Source organism: Stegostoma tigrinum, chromosome 2, assembly GCF_030684315.1.
Source record: "Stegostoma tigrinum isolate sSteTig4 chromosome 2, sSteTig4.hap1, whole genome shotgun sequence".
NCBI classification, from domain to species: domain Eukaryota; kingdom Metazoa; phylum Chordata; class Chondrichthyes; order Orectolobiformes; family Stegostomatidae; genus Stegostoma; species Stegostoma tigrinum.
Window position 1 is genome coordinate 12,907,053 of NC_081355.1, and position 23,229 is coordinate 12,930,281.

General features: G+C 38.3%; 1 protein-coding gene across 5 annotated transcripts in view; it reads left to right on the forward strand.

Moving 5' to 3' along the window:
• Window positions 1-23,229, forward strand: part of LOC125461865 (dnaJ homolog subfamily C member 13) — a 139,795-nt gene that overhangs the window by 96,786 nt on the left and 19,780 nt on the right. For all 5 annotated transcript variants that reach the window (XM_048551169.2, XM_048551161.2, XM_048551198.2 and 2 more), the window contains 14 exons: window positions 566-701; window positions 2,575-2,756; window positions 4,339-4,413; window positions 4,495-4,614; window positions 4,825-5,004; window positions 5,381-5,548; window positions 5,998-6,111; window positions 7,146-7,262; window positions 10,020-10,197; window positions 11,324-11,415; window positions 13,565-13,664; window positions 15,521-15,595; window positions 16,951-17,063; window positions 18,219-18,388. In XM_048551169.2, coding sequence (XP_048407126.1) covers window positions 566-701; window positions 2,575-2,756; window positions 4,339-4,413; window positions 4,495-4,614; window positions 4,825-5,004; window positions 5,381-5,548; window positions 5,998-6,111; window positions 7,146-7,262; window positions 10,020-10,197; window positions 11,324-11,415; window positions 13,565-13,664; window positions 15,521-15,595; window positions 16,951-17,063; window positions 18,219-18,388 — 1,820 coding nt within the window. The remainder of the gene's footprint in view (window positions 1-565; window positions 702-2,574; window positions 2,757-4,338; window positions 4,414-4,494; window positions 4,615-4,824; window positions 5,005-5,380; window positions 5,549-5,997; window positions 6,112-7,145; window positions 7,263-10,019; window positions 10,198-11,323; window positions 11,416-13,564; window positions 13,665-15,520; window positions 15,596-16,950; window positions 17,064-18,218; window positions 18,389-23,229) is intronic.

Consider the following 23,229-nt stretch of genomic DNA (forward strand, 5'->3'; position numbering starts at 1 on the left):
TAAAGAATAGAAATAAACTTACACACTTGCCTTGAAGGAATGTTTGTAGTTGTAGGGATGCCTTACTTTATTGTATGAAGTGTTGAAAAATAATAATCTGAAGTTGGCAATACATTTTATGTATGCTGACTCAGTGAGATACACACGCAGATATATGGCGAAGATTTGATTGCTGGCGATCTCGTTTTCCAGCTTCAGTGTCAATTATATTCTTATTTCTAAATGGCATTCAATAAATGTACTTTATCACAAGACTGTCTATTTAGATCATGCTTTTAACGTGGTAAAACATGCCAAGAATCTTTGCAGAATTGGATATTGGTTCATGTCAAATGTTAGGGTGGGTAACCAAAAACCTGGTCAAAGTGGTAGGTTTTGAGTAGCATCTTAGAGGCGAGGGAGAAAGAGAGCTGGAGAAGTGGAAAGGAATCCCAGTGCTTTAGGCCTTGGAAATAACAGACTAGTGGCAGCAGTGTCAGTAACCAGAGGGTACTGTTTAAAAACTGTAGAATTTAAGCTTTCACTCTGTGATGTTAAATACTTTCTATATGGTTTTATTTTCCAGGATATCTTTGAAAAGGTGAATAAAGCTTATGAATTCTTGTGTACAAAGTCAATTAGAATGGTAGATGGACCTGATCCAGAGAACATTATCCTCATCCTGAAAACGCAGAGCATCCTCTTCAATAGATACAAACAGGGTAAGGACAGCTTCCATAAGAATTGCAGGAGTTTTTTTAAACAACTTGGCAAATGTGAGCAATTTTCTGCCTGGGGAGATTCAGAGGCAGGGCTGGTGGGGATAAAAATTGAATATATGCTGGAGCCTCTAGCCATAATCTTCCATCTATCTTAGATACAGGATGGTATCAAACAACAGGAAGGTTGCAAGCGTTGCATCTCTATTCAAAATGGAGAGAGCAAAACCTGGTAATCACAAGCTAGTCAGCCTAGTTTTGTTGGTGGTAAAGCTTTTAAAGACAATAATTTGAGAAGATTGATTTGCAAAGTATGGGTTAATAAATGAGTCAGCAAGGATTCAGTAAAGTTTGTAGTCATTGTTGTAATAATTGATTGCATTCCTACAGTAATGGAGGTTGAAGGAGTTTGTGTGTACTTTACTCCCTGTGCTTTGTAAGTACAGTGTTGCAATGCTGCCTGGCAAGTCTCTCTCCAATTTGTTTGCTGTTATTGCCTCTTCACAACTTGCAATGTGTTTTACAAGTTTAAGTAAACTATCCCACAGAGTTGATCAATCCCCGATGAGCGGCTTATCATCAGACCAATATTATTAACATGACATGGGGGTGCTCTGGACGACTTTTTGTGCAGAGGCCCAAAAAGACTTGGTTGTTTTTGGGCAGACACAGTTATTGGCAGATTTAGTAGAGGTGTTCAGAATTAGATTAGTTTGGATAGCGTTGAGAGGAATAATTTCCTGTGTCAGAGTCAATAACCAGGAGACACCTTTACAATAAAATGGAAAATAATTCAGAAGCAAGACAGTTCTTTTAATATATTGACTTATGACTGCTCTCCAAAATCTGGAAAATATGATGGAAGCAGATTATGTAGTAACTCGCAAAAGGAAACTGGCTGATTACTTTAAGGGAAAATCTCTGGAGAGCAGTGGGGAATGTAATGGATCTGGGACTAATTGGATAACACTTTCAAAGCAAGTACAGAATGGGATAAGTAATCACCTTCTCCATTCCTCCTGTCTGTATCAAGTTGCTCACGGTGAACTGTTCTTAAGTTGATATTTTTTTTAAATGATGTGATATTTAACAGTTCCTTGATTTTAGTTTATCTTTCATCTGCTGGGGCTGATTTTATATCAAGCTAATTTCAGTTGGGTTTTTTTGCCCGAGTTCTCCAGTGTTTTTGTATATGTAAGAGAAGAATGCAAGACAACTATTCACTTTCCATGAATTGCTGCCTGTGGCTGAGCTTCAGTCTTGCTCTACTAAAAAGTAATACTTTTCAAAATACTCAAACAAGTGCCAATAGTTTCAAATCTCAAAATCTCCTATGGAAGCAAGTCCACAGACAATTGCACTCTAGTTTTAAAAGAAACAATTGTGCATGCCTGGAGTTTACATACCTGCTTCATCACTCTCTTAATCCACCATACCATCTCTATTCAAGGTGTTCCCTCCTCTTTTCTCCATGCCCACCCACTCCTTTCCAGTTAATGGCGTGTTAGTTATACTTTATAGTTCATAGTATACTTTTGTCAGAAATAGTTTAGTTTTCAGTAAAAAACCAACCCACAGCAATCCCAAAGCGCGCACACCTCTTGTCCAGCGTAATAATTTGTTGTGATGAATTCGGTTACTGTGAAGCAGTGAACAGGACAAAGGCCTTTAGGAAGGTTTTTCAGTAATATCATTTAATTGTACTGCTAGTATATATCAAGGGTTGATGGCTTTTGAGTTCTGTACAATGGCATTTTAACAATTCGTATCAAAGTTTGTAAAGAATTAAGATAATTCATAACAATTTCATGAATCTCCAGTACAAAGTGTTCTTGAAGTTTTCAGTTAGCTGTCACCTTTTTTGTTCTTATTGTAGACCTAGAGCCTTATAAGTATGCAGGATACCCGATGTTGATTAAGACCATTACCATGGAAACTTCGGATGACCAACTATTTAGCAAAGTGTCCTTGTTACCAGCTTCCACTGAATTGGCTTTTCATACTGTCAACTGTTCAGCATTAAATGCTGAGGAGCTTCGTAGAGAGAATGGAATAGAGGTAATATGCACATTGACAATGTATGCTGTATTTGGGGAAAGCATAAGATTAAGCATTGTTTAAAGTTATTCTTGTCATCTGGTACACTCTCTATATAACAACATTGGAGAGATTTAGCTGAAAAGTGGATACTGGAAATGTTTGTTTAAACCCACTTTGAGTAATATTTGTGCTGTATGGGCTATGTATTTTGTTGAAAATATGAGCTGGAAAATGGAAACTTGGAACGCTGTGTTGCAGAGAATGTGCTAGTGTTTAAATCTGAGGCAGAAGTGGAGCTCTGTGGCGTTCACACTGGTTACACAGGGAATGTTAACAATTTGGAGAAGCTGGATTTGATACTCTTGAGACTAACTGGCACGAGGTGCCTTTGGGTTGAAAAGAAAACTGCCTGTCAACACCTTTTTTGGAGTGGTTTTCAAGTTGAAGTTTGTCAAAGACATGAGGGATAGTAAAAGCTGTAAGCAAACCCGTGCGCACTGAGTGGTGAAAACCAGTAGCAGGGATAGAGATGAGCAATCAATGGAGCAGTGGACTAACTGCTTCAGTTGGCTGCTTCCTCGGGTTTTAACAGGTTGCTAATTGGGTCGTAGGTACATTGGTGTAATTTTTCCAAATTCCCTAGATTCAGCAAAAGTTGTGTTGGACTGGGAAACAGTAAATATAACCCCTCCATTCCAGAAATTGAGGGAGGCAGAAAACAAGAAACTATAGGTTGGTGAACTTGATGCCCATCGTGGGAAGGTGTTAGAATTGATCGTGGGCGCACTTTGAAAAGCTCAAGGTAATCCGGAAGAGCCAGCACAAATTCGTGAAAGAAAAGTTGCATTTAACTAATTTATTGGAGTGCTTACTTTTGAAGTGATGTGCACTGTGGATTAAGTAGAGCCTGCAGATGAACTAAACTTAAATTTCCAGAAGGCATTCGACAAGCTGTCCAATGAGAGGTTACTGCAGAAAATAAAAGCTGGTGTAGGAGGTCACGGGAGATTGGTTGGCAGAAAACAGTATGCATTAATAGGCTTTGGCTTATTATCAGGATGTGGTGAATGGTATTCCACAGGGATTTGTGTTGTGACTTCAATTACATCCAAGACTTTAACGGGCAGGCAAAGACATGGTTGTTGAATTTGTGGATTGCATCAAGATAGATATCAAAGTATGAGGCAACGAAGGCAGGGAAGCTGGAGAGGATGTAGGTTGTGTAAGTAGACAAAAATATGACCGATGGAATATAATGTGGGAAAGTATGAAGTTCATTTTGGCAGGGAGAATGAAAAGAAACGCTGCTGAAATAAAAGCAATTAAGTCATAAGATATAGAGGGATCTTTGGTGTTCTTGTGCATGAGTCATAAGCTTAGTATGCAGATTCAGTGAGTGATTAAGCAGGGTGTGGAATCTTATGAGAGGAATTGTGCATAAAAGTAAAGGTGAGATGCTTCAGTTACACTGGTTGTTGGTGAGATGAGACCCCTCATTCTGTATGCAACTTTCATTTCTTTACTAAGAATGTAAATGCAATGGATGTGGTATAGAAGGGTCTTATTGACAACTTCCAAATGATTGCTGTTCCTTTTTCAGGTTCTACAAGATGGCTTTGCGCGCTGTGTGGCAGTGTTAACAAACTCAAGCAAAAAGGGTGATATGGCTGTTGAGGTAAAATTATTCACATAGTGTGACTTGAAGTTCTCCACTAAGCTGATGCAGTACAATTTATATGCTGTCTTTTCATTTTAGGTGTGTGGCCACGTCTGTAAATGTTACAGTGTTGCAGCTCAGTTTGAGGAATGCAGGGAAAAAATAACAGAAATGCCCAACATTATAAGAGACCTCTGCAGATTGCTATATTATGGAAAAGTAGGTACTTTTGCAGCGTGCATGATTTGTAAAACAAATTGTTAAATCATCGTAGGCTTTCCTAAAAGGCAAATAATTTAACTGGCCTACCACTAATAAGAAAAAGTTACATATATTGCTACGATTATATTCCAGTTGATTGTTTATAATGCACTTGTTAAAATGGCAATCTTTAAGCTTGCATTTCAACTATGTTGTATTTGCGAACAGAGCCTACCACGAACGGCCATGCTGGCAGTAGAATGTGTTGCTTCCTTTGCTGTGGATTACTGGTTACAAACGCACTTGTTCCAAGCCGGTATTCTGTGGCACCTTCTAGTCTACCTCTTTGGTTATGATTACACACTGGAAGAAAGCGGAATTCAAAAGTGTGAAGAAACAAATCAGCAGGTACTAACATTTCAATATCTGACACTAGGAAATTTTCTCAACTTGACCCCAGTCTTGAAATGTTTTCAGGGTGAGAGGAGAGAAGTTTTAGAAAAGACATGAAGGCATTTTTTGTTTTTGAGTAGTTAATGTGTGGAATGAACTTCCTGAGGAAAGGGTGAATGCGGGCACAGTTACATTTATTTAGGTACATGAATCGGAAAGGTTTAGAGGGGCATGGACTGGTTGGACTGAAGGTGCAGTATGATTCTATGACTCTTATGTTTTAATTTCTGTCTAGCTCAATGTTTTGCTCTGATGCTTATGCATTGGAAGTTGACTTTAATTGGGCTTATTTTTGTGAAATCAATTGCCATGTTCTGTTTCTTTTAAACAGGAGGTTTCTAATTGTCTTGCAAAGCTCTGTGTGACAGCACTGAGCCGGTTAGGTGGCTATTTACCAGGTGAAAAGGCAACACCTGAAAATCCTACAATAAGGAAATGTTTGGCAGCTTTGTTATCACCTTATGTCTCAAGAAGGCTCTCAAAAGATACTCCAGCAGAGGTATTGTTATATTGTACTTAACTCCCTTCCTTTTATTGTATTATTGCCAAGTTCAATTTGTCTGCAATTATGCAGTAGATCCACGTTCCTAGAAGATCAAAATATTTTGTGCAATGTTATAATCTGGAGTGCACTGAATGAAAAGGTGATAGATTCATGAAGAACATCTGAAGAGGAATTGGTTACATATTTGAAGAAATTTTCAGGGCTATGAGGAAAGAGCAGGCAAATTGTACTAATTGTGTAGTTCTCAGCCAACAAAGTAAAATCAGTTGAGGGCAGAGCTGTGGATCACCCTCAGTGATGGAAAATACAATTGTGTAAAAAGTATTTCTGTGGATGACAGCAGTTTTGAACGTTTGATTGATCTTTGATTTACTGGAGACTTCATGTGAAAAGGATTGAAATTGTTTTTATCATCTCACGTACAAGAACGTGCTTTGTTTCAGATTCTCAAGATGCTCAACAGTAACACTGAGAATCCATATTTGATCTGGAGCAATGGAACAAGGGCTGAGTTGCTGGAGTTCCTCGAAGGGCAACAGGAAAGTATGGTAAAAAGGGTAAGAATGTTACTACTTTAATGGTTCAGAAAGATTAATTTTGTGACATTTTTAAACATAAAATGCCCTGCATTAATCAGGAGATTTGAGCATATGGCTCTGGATGAATTTGAAAATAAGTAAGAATTCTTAAGTATGTTGTGCTGTGGAAGTTGAAAGTCGCTAGGTTGTTGGATGGAAAAAGAAAAGCAGAATTTTGGATCGGTTCAAGTTTGCACAAGTTGTGAATTAGTTTTGCAAAGTTAATCAGGACCGAAGGCATAACTAAGGTTTTGATCAACGGCAGACTAACTAAGGCAGAAATGAAGACAGGTGATGGTTTTTACAGAGATGGCAATATGTGATCTTGATGATGGAGAGGTTGCATGGATCAGAGGCAAAAAAGGCCAGCAGAGATTTTAAATAGTCTGGTTCAGCTTTTTACGATGGAGAGGGTTGGAGTCAGTGGTTAAGGAATGGAATTCAGGGTGTGCATCGCAGCAATTCTGTCATTGTCCCTATATTGGAGAAGCAAAAGGCTGGTGGTGACTTCTAGTTGGTGTTTTTAAAGAAAAATGCATGTTGAAAAGAGCCTGTTCTATAAAAATGAGCATAGATATAAATTGAAAATGCAGCTTCTTTGATTCCACTACTTAATGCTGTGATAAAGGATTTGATGAACTTTGAAGGACTGAGATTTTGTACAATTTTATTAAATATCAGTTGTCATCTTCTAGAACAGCTCTCTGCTACATTGGCCTCCATATTTTAAAGCATGCAATCTTTTCTTTGAGGGGAAAAAGAAACCTAGTGTGCTTATTGCTTTTTAAATTGTGTGTTCTATAACTACTCCAGTAGATGATACATTTGGGAATGTCAGATAATGATATTGTGACTGAAGATCATTGATCACGTTTATTGCTTACCAGTTGTTTACCCAATCTTAATTCATTTCACATTCACTCTCAAAATTTTAGCTTTGTTTAACACCAATGTTCATAGTCTAATTGCATTAGTTAGCTCATAACTAATTCAGTATTTTGACTTTCTTCAAGGGGGATTGTGATAAAAATTATGGCGCTGAGTTTCTTTTCAGTGAACATGCTAAAGAGCTCATTGTTGGTGAAGTTTTTGTCAGAGTTTACAATGAGCAACCAACATTTCCATTGGAGGTAAGATGTTAAAAGCAACTTCATTTCAGTTGAAATACATAGGTTATAGCTTTCATGAACAAATAACTGGCTAACAAAATGAGTCCTGAAGAAGGGTCTTTGGACTCCGCGTTAACCCTGCTTTCTTTGCAGATGCTGCCAGAGTTTTGCCAGACACCGGTTTTTGTTGCAAAAATGTGTTCTGTATTCCTGTTGTTTAGAATGCCTGTAAGGGGTTACTTAGTTCTGTCCATACGTAACCTGTTGTCTTTCACACCTGTACTACTTGTACTTTGCATCTCTTCAAATTTTGTTATACCATAATCCTCTCTTCCTGTCACGTTGACAACACCTGTCCTGTTTGGCAAAGACATGCTAAGTGCTCATTCAGTACAACAGCCGCACACACTTCTTTGACAAGATTTAGTTCCTTAATTGGCCCTATATTTTCTTGCTTATCCTTTCACTCTGTTTTCTTACACAAGATTTCAATGTTCCCTTTTATGATGCCATTCGTCTTCTCTCAAAAATACTCTGCTCTAATCTCCTTTCTTGGTTGTTGTGTTCAGCATCATTATGTATTGTCTGAGCCACAGTGTGTATATATATCCTCATCTCCAACAAGAGCATCTAACCATCACTCCTTGGCATTGAATGGTGTTACCACTGCTGACTTCCCCATTGATCAGAAACTGAACTAGAGTTGCCATTTAGACATTGTGGCTACAAGAGCAGATCAGAGACTGGGAATCCTACAGCAACTAGCTGACTCTCTTTCCCTTTGCCTTGCCACGATCATCAGGGCACAAGTTAGGTGTGATGGAATATTCCCTACTTAGCTGAATGAATGCAGGTCCAATAGCACTCAAACTTGACATTATCCAGGACAAGCAGTTTGCTTGATGGCACATCTACTACCTTCAATATTTCAATCTCTCACCAGTGCACAATTGCAGCAGTGGGTGCTGTCTGCAAGGTGCATTGAAACAACTCTCCAAGGCTTCTTCAGCAAAACCTTCCAAGCCCATGATTCTTGACAGCTGGAAGGACATGAGCAATAAGTGCCTGGAGAAGTTACTAGTTGCAAGCTCCCCTCCAAGTCACTCACCATCCTATCTTGGAACTATATTGCCGTTCTATGTTCAGAATCCTGGAATTCCTTCCTTGCTTGGCTGCACTGTTTAATACCTCATGAAGGCAGCTCAACACCCCCTTCTCTAGGACGTCTGAGGATAAGCAGTAAAGGCTGTGCTAGCCTCATCCTTTGAACAAATTAAACAACTACTGGCGTGACAGTCAATCTCATACGTTGCCACAACCACCATCAACAGCTTTTGTCCAATAAAATAAAATTCTTTCTGCGTAACACCTGTAGGCTGATGCTCCCTCCTTGTATCTGATTTATTTCTTGGCTGCCTTTCCCTGATGTTCATGATCCACAAACAGGCTGCTCCAAAATGCACGTTCTAGCCCAGAACAGAATCAATCTTGTGTATAAAATGAACTATTACTTTCTGCTTAAAACTTTGATCTTAAATACTTCACTGCACTACTGTATGGTATTTTGTTAACTTTTGTGAGCTGTACCTCAGCGAGAATGATGAATGTCTTAAAATGTGAAACCTCTGTGGAGCATAAGAGGAAAACCACATTGTCCTACAGGTTTGTTTAGGGTCTTCAATCTGATCAAATCAAAGTGAGCACTCTAACTTTGAAATGAAGTTTGCAAAACCAATTGGATCTTCATGGAGTATTTTTACATTTCAGGTGGAATTCAAAACAAAAGCGCTGAGCCAGTTCAAATTAAACCATGGGTGCAGAAAAAGGCATAATTTGGTAGAATGACAATTCAAGACTGATGTCAGGGACTACTGTGTGACACCTAGATCCTCGTGATCAGAGATAATGGGAACTGCAGATGCTAGAGAATCCAAGATAACCAAGTGTGAAGCTGGATGAACACAGCAGGCCAAGCAGCATCTCAGGAGCACAAAAGCTGACGTTTCGGGCCTAGACCCTTCATCAAAGAGCTGAAGGGTCTAGGCCCGAAACGTCAGCTTTTGTGCTCCTGAGATGCTGCTTGGCCTGCTGTGTTCATCCAGCCTCACACTTTATCTCCTTTTAGCCTGTCTTGTTCATGACCCTATCGTAGCCCTTTTTTGAACTTATCCCACCGAACCTTGTTCAAATCCTGTTGGATATTTAACGCTTTTCCTGTTTTGCTGAATGGTCATCAACTTGAAAAATTTATACTGTTTCTCCCTCTACAGATGCTGGTGTGTTTCCTGCTTTTTGTTCTAAACTTCCTTGCATTAATTTCCATCTCTGTTTCCCTCTAATATAATTTGCAGAATTTTCCACTTACTGTTAGGTATCTCATACTTGTATTTGATCATCAGATATGCTATCAAAGCTGCAAAGGGTTTGTTCTTTGTTCATTGACATTTTGGATCATCCTTGTGACTTTGTTCTGCTTTGCTTCAAATGCTCAAACTTAATTATAATTAAGAGCAGAGTACACTAGAGCATTTATTTTGTTTATCTTCTATCAATTATGGCTCTGTTGCGTTAAAGAATCAGGTCATCAGAATCATTTTCATTCAAATAGGGCATTTTAAAGTTTAGAAATATTCATTTTGCTGTACTTTTTTTTTCTTCCATTTAAGAAATAGGGTTAAAATTGCATTGCAGAAGCCAGCATTGGAATTTAAAGCCACTTGCATTAATATTTTCTTGATGGCAAGTATCATAGCTTCAACTTGATTTTTCCTTTCCTAGCTTCCAAAAGCCTTTGCAGCCAGCCTGCTTGATTACGTAGGATCACAAGCACAATATCTGCACACACTGATGGCTATCACCCAAACTGGGAAAGTGGAATCTGATCAGCATGAAGACCGGTTAAGGCGAGCTGAAATGGCTCTAGAGGCATTACGTAATGTCATCAAAAACAACCCAGGTTAGTGTAATTTGAGGATGTAATCTAAGGTGACACTGTAGTTTAGCTGCCTTAAGACCGCTTTGTTATTTGGAATGCTGTCCTTTAGATGGATGTTAAATAGAAGCTTGATTTGTCTGCACAGCTAGATGTAAGACATCCGGTGGGACTTAGTCAAGAAATGCAAGGGGTTCTTTGTTTTGTGGCCAAATTTCTCCTTCAAACAATATCATCATCAGATTAACTAGCATCTAGGGTATTAGGCACTTGCATTTTAGAAGTAATGGAATTCATCCTAGATATACAAGAATAACCCGAAAAGATTCGGCTTGGTTAGCTGGATGTGTTTCACTCTTGAAACGTCTATGCAGTCTCTTTCTGAGCAGTTGATAGGCTGCTTAATGCTACCCTCTGACATTGTGATTCTGAAGAGAGGCAGCTCAATCCTGTTGCAGGATAATGTTCTGGTTTCCATTGAAACCTCCTATTTTAAATTGGGAAACAAATAGTCTTTTGAAATATGCAACATTTGTAGAGCAAGAAAGAAGAGAGGCATTATTACTAAATTGGATTGCATCGAGCTTGTATGTAGTTCTTAATGGCAGCTGCACTTTATTTTTCATTCATAAAATCACATTGGTAAACTCTACTCAAAAAATATACTATTTGTTCTTTTGAAATTACAGATTAGAGCATTTCAGTTTGTATAGTGGTTTGAATGACATAATTTGATTATCTACGGCAAATTTCATCGCCCTCGTTTGCAGCATAACATCCACCCAACACAGTTTTTCAATTTTTGCCTCTTGTGCTCAAATGCTTTAAAAATAATCTCCTGTATATGTAGGCGGGGTGGGCTTAGCTTAGGTCACAGGTCGGCGCAACATTGAGGGCCGAAGGGCCTGTTCTGCGCTGTATTGTGCTATGTAGAGGAGGGATATTCTTGGTCGTCCTGAAGTATGTTACAGATGGTTTTCCAATTTTGGATGGACCATTCACTTTGTGAAGAGAGGATGTTTAGTAAAGAAAAATGCTTCTGTTCTTAAACTCAATCATATCAGATTCTTGTTCTATGTCTAGTCATTGCACAATTTTTATAATGGTTCCAGTCTGCATCTGCTGGTTTTCATTTTGAATGTTACTGCAGGTGCTGAGACTGAATGTATTGGACATTTCAAACTGATATTTTCTCTCCTGCGAGTGCATGGAGCTGGTCAGGTTCAACAACTCGCCTTGGAGGTAAGTTATGGAGTTTGTTGATGTGATAAGTTAGCTTCCTGGTTTAATTTTACATTTAGTAGGCTACGCACTATCTACACCATGAAACAATTGAGCGTTGTGACCGTAGGACATTCTCAGTGTTGCACAGAACTGGTCTCAAGAAGCAGTGGAGAATCTGTATCCCAGTCCTGCCGTTTTTGAATACCACCAGTGGTAGCAATTCAGCTTTTTCTGGGTTTGAAATAATTTTCGTTACAGTGAAGATGCACCTGGAGCTGTTTCCACTTGAGACGGGTTAAATGTTGCATTTATAGAATTTTTTGAATGTTCAAAAACATCCCTTGGCGCTTTTCAGAATTTATAATTGACCCCTTTTAATACTGATGGTAACTGGTGTTTTCTGCAGTTTGAAGTAGTAGTCCATCTAGTAGATGTGCTTTCTGTAGAATTCAATTTTTGTGTGTAGCCTCAATTAGTTGTGACTGTTGATAAACTGAGCCTTTCTAACTGTCATCATAGAAAATGAAGCTCTGAATCTCGAGAGGAAGACACTGAAATAAACAGCGATGTCACTTCTAGGTGTGGCTTGCCTCAGTATCTACCATGAGGCCTGTTTATCTGGAGAGAATATAGGTGGTTGCCTCTTCCCCTTCCATGAGTGTTGTCAGCAATGTCCATGTGGCAATGATAGCATTTTTTTCTTTCTCAAGGGTACCAAGGTTGTTTGCTAAATCTCGTGGTTGCCTATCACCAATTGCTTTGAACGGCTTCAGCTCGTGTGTTGCGGTTACAAACGCAGCACAGCGAGGAAGAGAGGTTGGGTTTTTTAAATCCTGATAAGTGAAGAAGCGGCAAGTACAGTTCAAGTCGGGATGGTGGGTGTCCTGGAGGCTATGTTGTTCCCATAAGTCTACTGCCCTTGATCACTAGAATGATAGCGTTAGTGATCTTGGAAGGTCCTGTTGAAGTAGACATTGCTGAATTGCCACAATGTGACCCATTTTTCCATAAGAATGTCTGCTGGCACTAAGCATCTGAAATTCTGATTTGTGCTTGCTGACCTATGACTCTCTCTTTAAAGTGTCCATGTGCAATGCAAAGCCATTTTGTTTTTTTACAAAAAACTTTTTTCATCTTTTTCTATTTTATTTTTCTAAGAATTTACCAGGCTTTTAGCATGCTTTTTCCCAATTTTGAGAGAACGCTTTTGCTACCCATGCAGTTGAGTGTTGAAGGTAGCCTGTTTATATACTGCTGCCACTGAGAGTCAGTGTTGGAGGGATTGAATGGTTAAGTTGGTGCGTAGGATGCTGGTTGAGTGGACAGCTTTGTCCTGGCTCGTGCTGAGCTGCTTGTTAGCATTGAATCTACACATCCAAAAGGAGACTTTTTCATCACACTCCGCATTGTGTACTGCAGATAGCAGGCAGGCTTTGGGGGATCAGGAAGCTATGATTCTTGCTGCAGTATCCCAAGCCTTTGACTTTGGTAGGTGTTATTTGTGTAGTTGGTCCAAGCTCAGCAGTAATATTTATATTTGGACATTAAGTGATGGTAATGTCTATAAGACCTGGTTAATTCTCAATAGGATTGGTCAGTGGCATGTGCTTGCGCTGCAGTGTGAAGTGTACAGGGCTGTATATTGTTTCGGGCTAATGTTTAATTTGGTTTGAGGGTTACATGTGCTGTAGCAGAAATAGCTTCAGTCATAACAATTGCTTTCAAACCTCAGTGGTTTTTTTAAATAAAGCGTGGCAAAGTGATTTTTGCTTTGGTCAAAGTAATTTTTCATGAAACATTTTTTTCAGTAGCTGGTCTAATCCAGAAGGATTGATTTTTTTAAAAAAATGATTTGTTAAATATGGATGATGGCTTTCCTGCTACAATAAATATGTGATCAATGTGTAAATATGAATGCCATTAGGAAGTAAATTAAACTAACTGATCCGAGAAATTTGGTGGAAAAACTAACTTCATTTGTAAAGTTATGGTGTATTTGCTCAAGTTTATCCAACTTTCAATTCTTTAAACAAAAATGCTTTCTAATGATGCAACTTCTTGAAGATTAGTTTTATCAACAGTCTGTGACCAAAAATGTTCTATACATCTTTGAATGTCTGCAAGGAGCACTTAAAATGTTTCTGAATATTTTACTGTTGTGTCACAGGTAGTGAACATAGTGACAGCTAACCAAGAATGTGTAAATAACATTGCTGAATCACTGGTCCTATCTAATCTCCTGGTTCTGCTGCATTCTTTACCATCTAGTAAGTACCCCTTCAATAATCATCACAAATGAAGTTTGCATTTTGATTTCTCTTGAGAGTTTTTGTTTTAGCAAGGGATTGTAATGTTTTTAAGCTAGGAGTGATAAATATTTAAAGAACAGTCAATCCACCTGATGAATCAGTTGGTAAGTGCAGTTTATAAATGGAGCCACGAAATCCACTTACGAACCAGGTCTGACCTCTGAATTGCCTGGTGTTGGTTTTAGTGGAAAATATGCCACTGGACTTCGGAGGTGGAAAATCAGCCAGTGATCTTGCTTCAAATTTATTATCCATTGCACACAGCTAGAAAATAGGCTGGTTGAAGGGAGAACCTAACTTAGTTTTGACGCCTAGTCAGTTAGCCGCCTTGCACGCACTTATCACATCAAAGTCACTAGCCCTTTAGAATTGCAAATAACTGGAAATGCTGGAAACTCTTTGCAGGTCAAGCAGCCTTTGCTGGTAGGGGAAGTCAGCATTAGCAGTTTAGGTCCTGTATGTCCCTTTTGTCATGCAGTAAGGTTCACACAAAATCTTGTCAAGACTGAAACATTAGTTGTCCTCCATCTCTCCACAGTACCTGACATGCCAGGTAGTTTCAGCTTTTTATTTCTGATTTTCAGCAACTGCTGTGTTTTATTTTTTGTCCCCATGACATTTACCACAGCTAAAAATGTAACTTCATAATGAGAGAAAGTTAGCAGGGGAATGGCAAAACTTTTAAAAAGTAACATAAAAACCAAAGACCGTTTCAGGTATCTGCTATAAGGTAACATGGGAGGGCTCTAATGTTGCAGTCCACCATGTCTGTAGATAAATCAACCAGTGGCCGTTAATTCTGCCAGTTATTTCAGCAATTGCAACCTTGAGCATAAAGCAAGTCCTTTTATTGTTCAAAATCTGTACTTAAATTTGAAAACCAACTCCCCTATTCCTGATCCTTATCCTTCTTTCCTGTTTCTTCACCCTTTATCTACATACAATACTAGCCGACTGCTCAAGCTGTCAAAAAATTTAATTGTACAATTGTGCAAACATTAAAGTACCACTACTTTAGTGCCTGCTAACTCTCCATTTCCTGCCATCATTTCCATGGCTGAACTGAATACAGAGTCCTCTCTCTAAACATAACCTGGCTCAAAACACCTCATCCACCTTGAGTACGCTAGATTTCCAACTGGATGGTTTTGTTCCTGAAATTCTTCCTGAGCCATTGCAGACTACTGTGTCATGTCATGTCCTGCCTCATCCATTCTCCTATCTGAATCTTGAGTTCCATTTTGTTGTAGCCTGTTGCTGTTTAATTTCACTTAGTATCTCTAACCCAATTACAATGGTCAAACTGGGAAACGTATCTTGAAAAGTAACATCCAAACATTGTAAATGCTGTGTTGAAAATGTTTGGAGAGGGACTCGTGTCAGATCCAGCAAGAGTATTGAAAGATGTGGCTTAACAGGACCGCAACAATATTGAATGATGAAAAAGTTATAGTATGTGGAACATTGCTTTGTCCTGACACTCTTCATTTCTTTTGCCTCACTTACCAAAACTAATGAAGATTTTTGGGTTAAAACTAAGGAAGGAATAGCCTAATCACTTTGAATCTGGGCTCTTCGGATCTGGTTGATATTGCAAGTGAAGGGGATTTTCAAAGGAATTGAACAAGGAGGAAAAAAACAGGGAATGAATTGTGTTAAACTTCATTTCCTAATTTAGTGCAATTCATCGTACGGGGAATCTGAATGCATTATCAGCTTTAATTGCAAATTATTAACAAGTATCCTCTTCTAGATACATTTTCAAGTCAATGAATTAAAAGGTGGAAATTACCAATATTATTCTTGTTTCTTAGGTCGACAGCTTGTCCTTGAAACCCTTTATGCTTTGATGTCAAACACTAAGATCATAAAAGAAGCCATGGGAAAAGGTAAAGCAATTGTTTAACTTAGTTCATGGACATTATACATGACTAGTTTACAGTCAAGATATTAAAGTACATTCTTGTATTTCGTTGCACTTAAAAAAAAAAACAACCGATAGCCACCTGCTTTCAATTGTGTAGTTAGTCTGGAATATATTTCTCTGGGCCCTCTTGTGGCACAGTGGTAGTGTCCTGACCTGGAGGTCTGGGTTCAAGTCCCACCTATTCCAGATGTGCGTAAAAACATCTCTTAACTAGTTGATTAGGAAAAAGGTTAATTTAAAAAAAACACTTGTTTTAATTTTTTTTGTAGCAAGCTATGAATGTTTATCTCTGAGACCATGTACATTGTGAATAATTTTGTAGTGGTAGTTGTCATACTAGCTGACAGTCAAATTGCTGAAAAGAATAGAGGTTTGAAATAACATCACTATTGAAATCACTGCTGCAGTCTCTTTGCATTTGCATTTTGCGACTGAAGATGTTTTCAACAGGATTAACATCAAAAGCTAATGAAGTAATATGGTTTCCGACAAGCGCATGTTATTTTTAACACATTAGGTTTACATTAGCAAACTGTAGATCACCAGGATTTATTAACCTGACACATCATTTAACTGAGAGATAATGGGAACTGCAGATGCTGGAGATTCCAAGATAATAAAATGTGAGGCTGGATGAACACAGCAGGCCAAGCAGCATCTCAGGAGCACAAAAGCTGACGTTTCGGGCCTAGACCCTCCATCAACTTACTAGTTAGAAATGGTTCTGTGTTGTGTTATGCCATTTTTGTCACTAGTTTATTCAGGATTTTTTATCAAAGCATATCTAAATGAGTGTGGTTGAATTGCGGATTAAGAAAATGATGAAATGCCTTGTGAAACTAAAGGTCACTCTTTCAAACCTCAAGCAGAACAGAGAGAACTCTATCTGCATTTTAATTGTATGCTTCAAACGTTTGCACACAGGTTCTTAATTTGAGTTCAAAATTTACAACTTAATAGAATTCCAAGCCTTCAACAGCTTCAGTTGTTCTTTGTCAATTTTTTTCTGGTTATTTCTTCATTGAACATAATTAGGCTAGAATTTGCTTCCTGTTACTAATTGTCCAGAGGGCAGTTAAGAGCCGACCACACTGCTGTGGTCCAGTCACATGCAGATCAGACCAGCTAAGTAAATGCTTATTGAAGTCATCTGTTCAACTTGAATAAAATTCCATCTTTAAGCCATTCTTGAATTGGGAGATTGACATGCTTATTAAATTGCTAGCACAATGTTTTTCCATTTTGAAATTTTGTCTTCTGTTTGAGTGTTAATTTTGAGGTGCAAACGAAGTGATTTATTGTTCTGCTTCTGTGCAGGTTCCCTTATATATCTGTTAGATATGTTTTGTAATTCAACGCAGCCTCAGGTTCGAGCACAGACTGCAGAGCTCTTTGCCAAAATGATTACAGACAAACTCATTGGACCAAAGGTGTGTAGTTATTTAAGAAACTAATAGCTGTGTAAAAAGATTAAACAATTGGACTAGCATGACCAGGCATTGCCCTAATTAATGATGGAGCAGGCTCAAAGAATGGAATGGCCCACATCTCCCCTTTTCTATGTTTCTACAACGAGGCATGTTTGTGAACAAAGATGTATTGCGAATTATTTTTAACTTGGTATTTCTGGTGGTTTTGTTGGTGTCCAATTTCAGATTGTTATAGGAAACAGTCACTTAACAAAATAACTAATGCTGTATATTTTGAGGTGGCGAATTGTGTAACCAAGGCTTTTACTGTGCAAGTAGTACCTGTGTAGCTTTGAAGGTTTTGCCTTTAATAAAAACAAAACTCAAAATACTCAATGTCGGACTTTGTATGGGCTTTTGCTACTGTTTCCAACCTTTATCCCAAACTAGACAGTTTATTTTTGTCCTTTCCTTTAAGTTTGCTCTACATTTTTCCAAACAGCACCAACCTGTTTCACATTCTGTCAAGTTTCTGAAACCTAGCAATTGATTGGGGCCACTTGTTCAATTTCAAAGTTAACAACAATTATGGAGCTTGATGAGTTTCAAGAGATGCAGGAGTTTTTTTCTTGCGATGCTATCTTACTGCTTTCTTTTCCTGTATGGGTTTGGCTAATCCTTTTTTGGAAAATCTTGTAACTAAATGGACAGAAATAGCAGAGTGGAATCAGTCTCCAGAAAGGAAATTCATGTAGGGTCTTCTCAATTCAAATCATCCTGCCCTGGACTCCTGACCCAGGTTTCTTTCTTTGTTTGTAAATTAAATTACTCTTTGGTTTACTTAGGATGATTTTACAGAAATATTGCATATCTTTTTTATAATTATCTGGTATATTCAAGGTAGAAATAGGTTTTTAATTACCATGAAAATCAAAGGTTATGAGGAAAAGACTGCAAAGTGGAGCTGAAGATTACCAGATCGGCCCTGATCTCATCGAGCAGACTCAAAGTGCTGACTGGCCTACTTATGCTTCTATGGCTTATGGAAAGGGAAGAGCTGCATTTGGGGATACAATATCTCATTAACTGATATGTTTTCAGTGTCATTGTGTTAATGATGTTTACATTTGAATTGCTGCTGAACTGTTTCAATAACCATAATTAATTCCGATTTAGGTGAGAATCACGTTGACCAAATTTCTACCAAGTGTCTTCATGGATGCTATGAGGGACAATCCTGAAGCATCTGTGCACATATTTGAGGGGACACATGAAAACCCAGAGCTAATATGGAATGACAATTCCAGGGAAAAGGTGTCTGCAACAGTCCGACAGATGATGCTAGAGTATGTAAACCAATGTTGCATTGAATTCTGTTTTTGTCTTGTGATTTTTGTCTCTGTTCCTTTTCAAATTTAAGAAATATTTAATTTTGTATAGATGCCCAGCATACATTGAGTAACTTCACCTTATCAGGCGGTGTTTGTACGTATACAGGGATGCAGAATGAGGGTAAATTTTAAACTATAAATGCTTTTACCTTTGCAAACCTGTGATATTGAGATATCACTTGATTTGCTACTTGCCCTTTAGGTCATTGGTTATCATCACTCCGAGATCTTGATGTGTTTCAGTCCTCAGTTCTGTTGATGCAGATGGGGTCTTTATAAAAGAAGTGTTGGCGTAATGAGGAAGAACTTTTCTTTCACACAAGAAGTGATTAGAGAATAGCACATTCTGAAGCACTGGTCTTCACTTCAGATAGGATGCCATTGTGCCCTGTAATCTTTGTTGTGTTTGGTACTTTCAACCATGTCCTAATGTCAAATGGAGTGGATCAGTTTGACTGAAAATTGGCACCTGTGGTGGTTGGGATCACAGAGGATGGGAAGGATTGGCAGGTTACAGATTTTACACCAGCTTTAACTGTAGAAAGTCTTAACTTCTATAATTGTTCTCTGTTTATTATCACACGACCTACAGCATTTCAAGCAGTGACTTGTAACAGCCTAGAGATTCTAGAGCCGTACTTTCTGATGAAAAACATCTCATTATTTTTTGAAACCCGGTCATTTACTAATATCAAATGTAAATTTGAAATTGCTTTTGATTCAGCAAAGACTGAATTAAAGATTACTCAGTCACGTGCACTCACATTGCCACATCTTTGCCCCTGTCCCATTTGTTATTAAGTTGCTGTGTATCTGTGCATAAATCAAATATAATTTCATTGAAAGATTATTTTCTCATACACTCAACTAACTACCTTAACCAATTACACTTCTACAAGCTGTTCGCATTTCAACGGTTGCTGCTGTGAAGTTCTAAATTTGATGAGCTTTTACATTTTACGACACAAAAGGCCATATTTCCCATTCTTATAATGGTTAAAAATTGTGGTTCAATTTTATGAATCAATGAAATCAGAGATTTTACTTCCACAAAGTGATTATCTTTGTGTGAGGATGAAGGATTTTTGAATTAATTATTTCTTTAAGTTTGTTTTGTTTAGAATTCAGATCTCTTTTTCATTAACAGTGAATCCTGCAGCTGCCATTCAACTTGGCAACACAAAGCGAGATTTGATTGAAGAGTTTTTCATGCGCTTGTCCCTTCTTTGCAGTCCCTTTGGTTCTGTGCTCTGGATTTTGTCAGCACTACAAATAATATACAATATATAATAATACCTTTACCGAGGTATGCTGATAGATGTTCTCAACCCTGGCTTTTGGATTCTGATTTTGTTTTTTGAAGTAAACCCACAGCTAAAGCCTTTTCGGATGACATCAAAAGTAGGGTTTAATGTCAACGCATTCAAAACACTAGGAAAATGCTTCATTACTTCACTATTTATCTCCTCTCAAAATTAAGGAGACCAGGTATAAATGACAAGTTTGAAAAGTCCAGAGAAATTTTAAAATCAATTCAGGTGAGCCACAATTTCCCAGAAGGCCGTATCCAATAGTAGTTTTCTCAATGACCAGAGCCCTGTAGTTCTTTCTCCTTGCAAGCAAAGTGTAGTATTATTTTCTGCCCGGCAACAACTTGGGGATAGATGGAGGACCTGAGACATGATGGTTTTTTGCCTTTCCTGTGAAAATCAAGCAGCTGACTTAGAATTTTAGACTTCTAGATTTCACCAAATCAACAAGCTCAGACTTCAGTCATTAGACAGTCATTTCCGGTAACTGCAGCCCACGATTCTCCATGGGCCGGTGGAAGGCTAGTTAGCTAAGTGTGGCTTTACCTACCCTGTTAGATTTCCCTTTGTGAGGCAATGACGTAACAGTTAAAATCATAAGCCCTAGGTTTAGCATATGGAGCTTGACGTCCAGAGCAAGGTGGAAGCAGATGGTTCATCTCCAAGTAGTTTATATCATCTTCAGCTCGGTTGACTGTACATTGCCAGAGGTTCAGAAGCTTCTGGAAATATGATTGTGAATGGCCTTGGCCATTTTGAATTCAGCAAAATTGGAAATTGCTAGAAAAACTCAGCAGATCAAGCAGCATCTGTGGAGAGAAAGCAGAGTTAACGTTTCAGGTCCAGTGATCAATCTTCATAACACTGTTTTGAAGATTGATGTTGCCTGGTCTGCTGAGTGTTTCCAGCAGGTTCTGATTTCCAGTACCTGGAGTTCTTTGGTTTATTTGAATCTGCCAAGGTTGTCCATTTTTAAAAGAATTTGAACCTGAAAATAAGAGAATAGTTATTTTGGGATTTCTCCTTGAGCTCTCTTCTGTTTTGTACCAGAATGTGACTCATGCTGTTGCGCATACTTTAGGGAAATGCGTAAATGGTTTTAGTATCGGTGTTATGATCCTCGGGTGACCTGATTGGAGACGAATAATGTGAAACAACTGAACTTCCCAACTGATACCAATGGACAAGTTTCACCTTTTTAACTCTAACTGCACTAACTGCAAAACAACAAATCAGCATTATTTGCTTGTTAATTCATTAACTTATGTTCAGAATCTGTTAATTGCACTTTAACTAGTGGAGTTACTTATGTTTGTGACTTCTAAGTACAATAACATTTTAAAAATATTTTAAAAGGTAAATGTCACTGATTTATCACTTAGCATGTATGTAGCTTCATGTGCAGTCTCTTATTCATTCTTTACTCTATTTTCCTCTGGCAAAGCCTAACCATTCTTTGACACAGTTTAATCAGCTCGTGGTCTCCAACAAAGAACTTTACTCTATCTGCATTTTACTGATATAGTTATCATCACCAAAGTGATGCACTCTTGCTCAGTTCTCTCCATTTGTTTCATGACAGTCTTAATGACACAACTTTTCTCAAGCCAGTTCACGCGACCATTCCAGCTCTGATGTAGATTTGCACTCTTTTTGAGTGCAATGCTTTATTTTTTGTTATCCATTTTCTTTTATAATTAGAAATGTGTTGTGCTGGTGGCATTTTAGACTTTATTCAACTCCTATAATCTCTCGATCAGACTGCACAACTCTTTCAATTTGTACCTGCTCTTGATTTTATTTTGCGCACTAAAGTCCTATTTATCTACAGTAAAATACACCTGGCAAACTGATCTAGTTTAATCCTTCAGAATCTGTTTGCATTTGTTGTCATCTCTGCCTATAATGTAGGTATAATCGACAAATTTTGGAAATCAGGCTCTCAAAGTAGAAGCTATTTTCTGTCCAAGATGCTAATGTATGTTGAAATTAAAATTGCAAGAGCCCAAACACTCATTGTGTATATTTTCAAGAAAATCCAATAATCAAAAGTCTCCTCTTCCATAAAATGTCCATTAAAGACATGAGACCCCTGTACAAACCAAGGTATTTGGAGTAAAACATTAGCTGGATGTGAGTTCAAGACAGCCAGTAGATGAAGGGTCTAGGCCCGAAACGTCAGCTTTTGTGCTCCTGAGATGCTACTTGGCCTGCTGTGTTCATCCAGCTCCACACTTTGTTATCTTAGCCAGTGGATACAAGTAGTTTTTGGCAATATAGAAGTTGACTACGGCTGACAAAAGACACATCTTGTTGAAGCTTTGCTTAACATAAATCAGGACAATTTACAAACATCTCCATTCGGGGGAAAGCTAACGTTTGTATTGCATGCGATCAAATAGCACTCTCCTCTGCTGTGTAAATGTTAGTTTTTCCCTTGAATTGATATGCTTACAAATTGTCCTGCAAAGTGCAAGACTGACAGCTTTAAGGTTTTCTTTTCAGCATTACTTAATGCAAGTTATGAAAGGGAAGTATTAGATATAAAAGATTGGTCTTCAGCCCAGAGACATGTAGAGTGATTTTCCAACATGGAGAAGCTTTTCTTGTTTACAGCTTCTTGTAATAACCAGCTTTGGAAAAAACACTTGCCAAATATTGCATTTTTCTGTTATGTCGATATTTTGCAATATCTGAGTAGTATTTTTCTTGCCCCTGATGCCTTGAATGCTTTCACGGCCAGCAGGATTTCTGGGAAATTAAGGAGCGTGCCTTTTGGGCCAACTGAGTGCAGTCACCTCCAAAAAGCAACCAAACAAGAACAAATAGTATGCACCTGGTCGTTAAAGCTTCAATAGCTGTTTGTGCTTGTTGAGCAAACAAAGCTTCAGAACTCCTTTTGCGGCATCTAATTATCAGTGCCAGCCTTTCCAAGATATCCTTTTAGTGTTCTCCATGTCTGTTCTGAACTGAGGTGGCTCCCCCTGACAAACGCCACTAGTAACTGGCCAAAATTTGGATGTGTCTGACAGCTGAAAATATAATTGGTTGGTGTTCCAAGCTGGCTTTAAAATAAAGTTTACAAATTATTCTTTTTAAATTTTCATTTCAATGAGGAAATTAATCAAGCCATTGTTTCTTAGTTGCTTGCCTTGTGGTGTATTCCTATTTGGCTCCCATGTACCAAGTTTCTTGCTGCCTACTCCTTTTGGTTCTTGTTAAATGTGCCTGGAACAACTAAAGCTCATCTTTCCCAATGTTAATTATTGCTGACATTGTTTTCCCATAAAGCAGCAGAGGTGTTAAAACTGAGAAATTGTTAAAATGTATATTGGAGGGGGGGCGGGGGGTGGGAAGGAAACCACGTGATATGGTAAGGCAGTGGTGGATGCCCTCTCCTGGGTTGCTCAGTTTTGTTGGCCCATCCTTTTTACTTGTGGTTATTGGTTTACATCTTGCAATGGTTAAAGATGTGAGGAGTGTCAT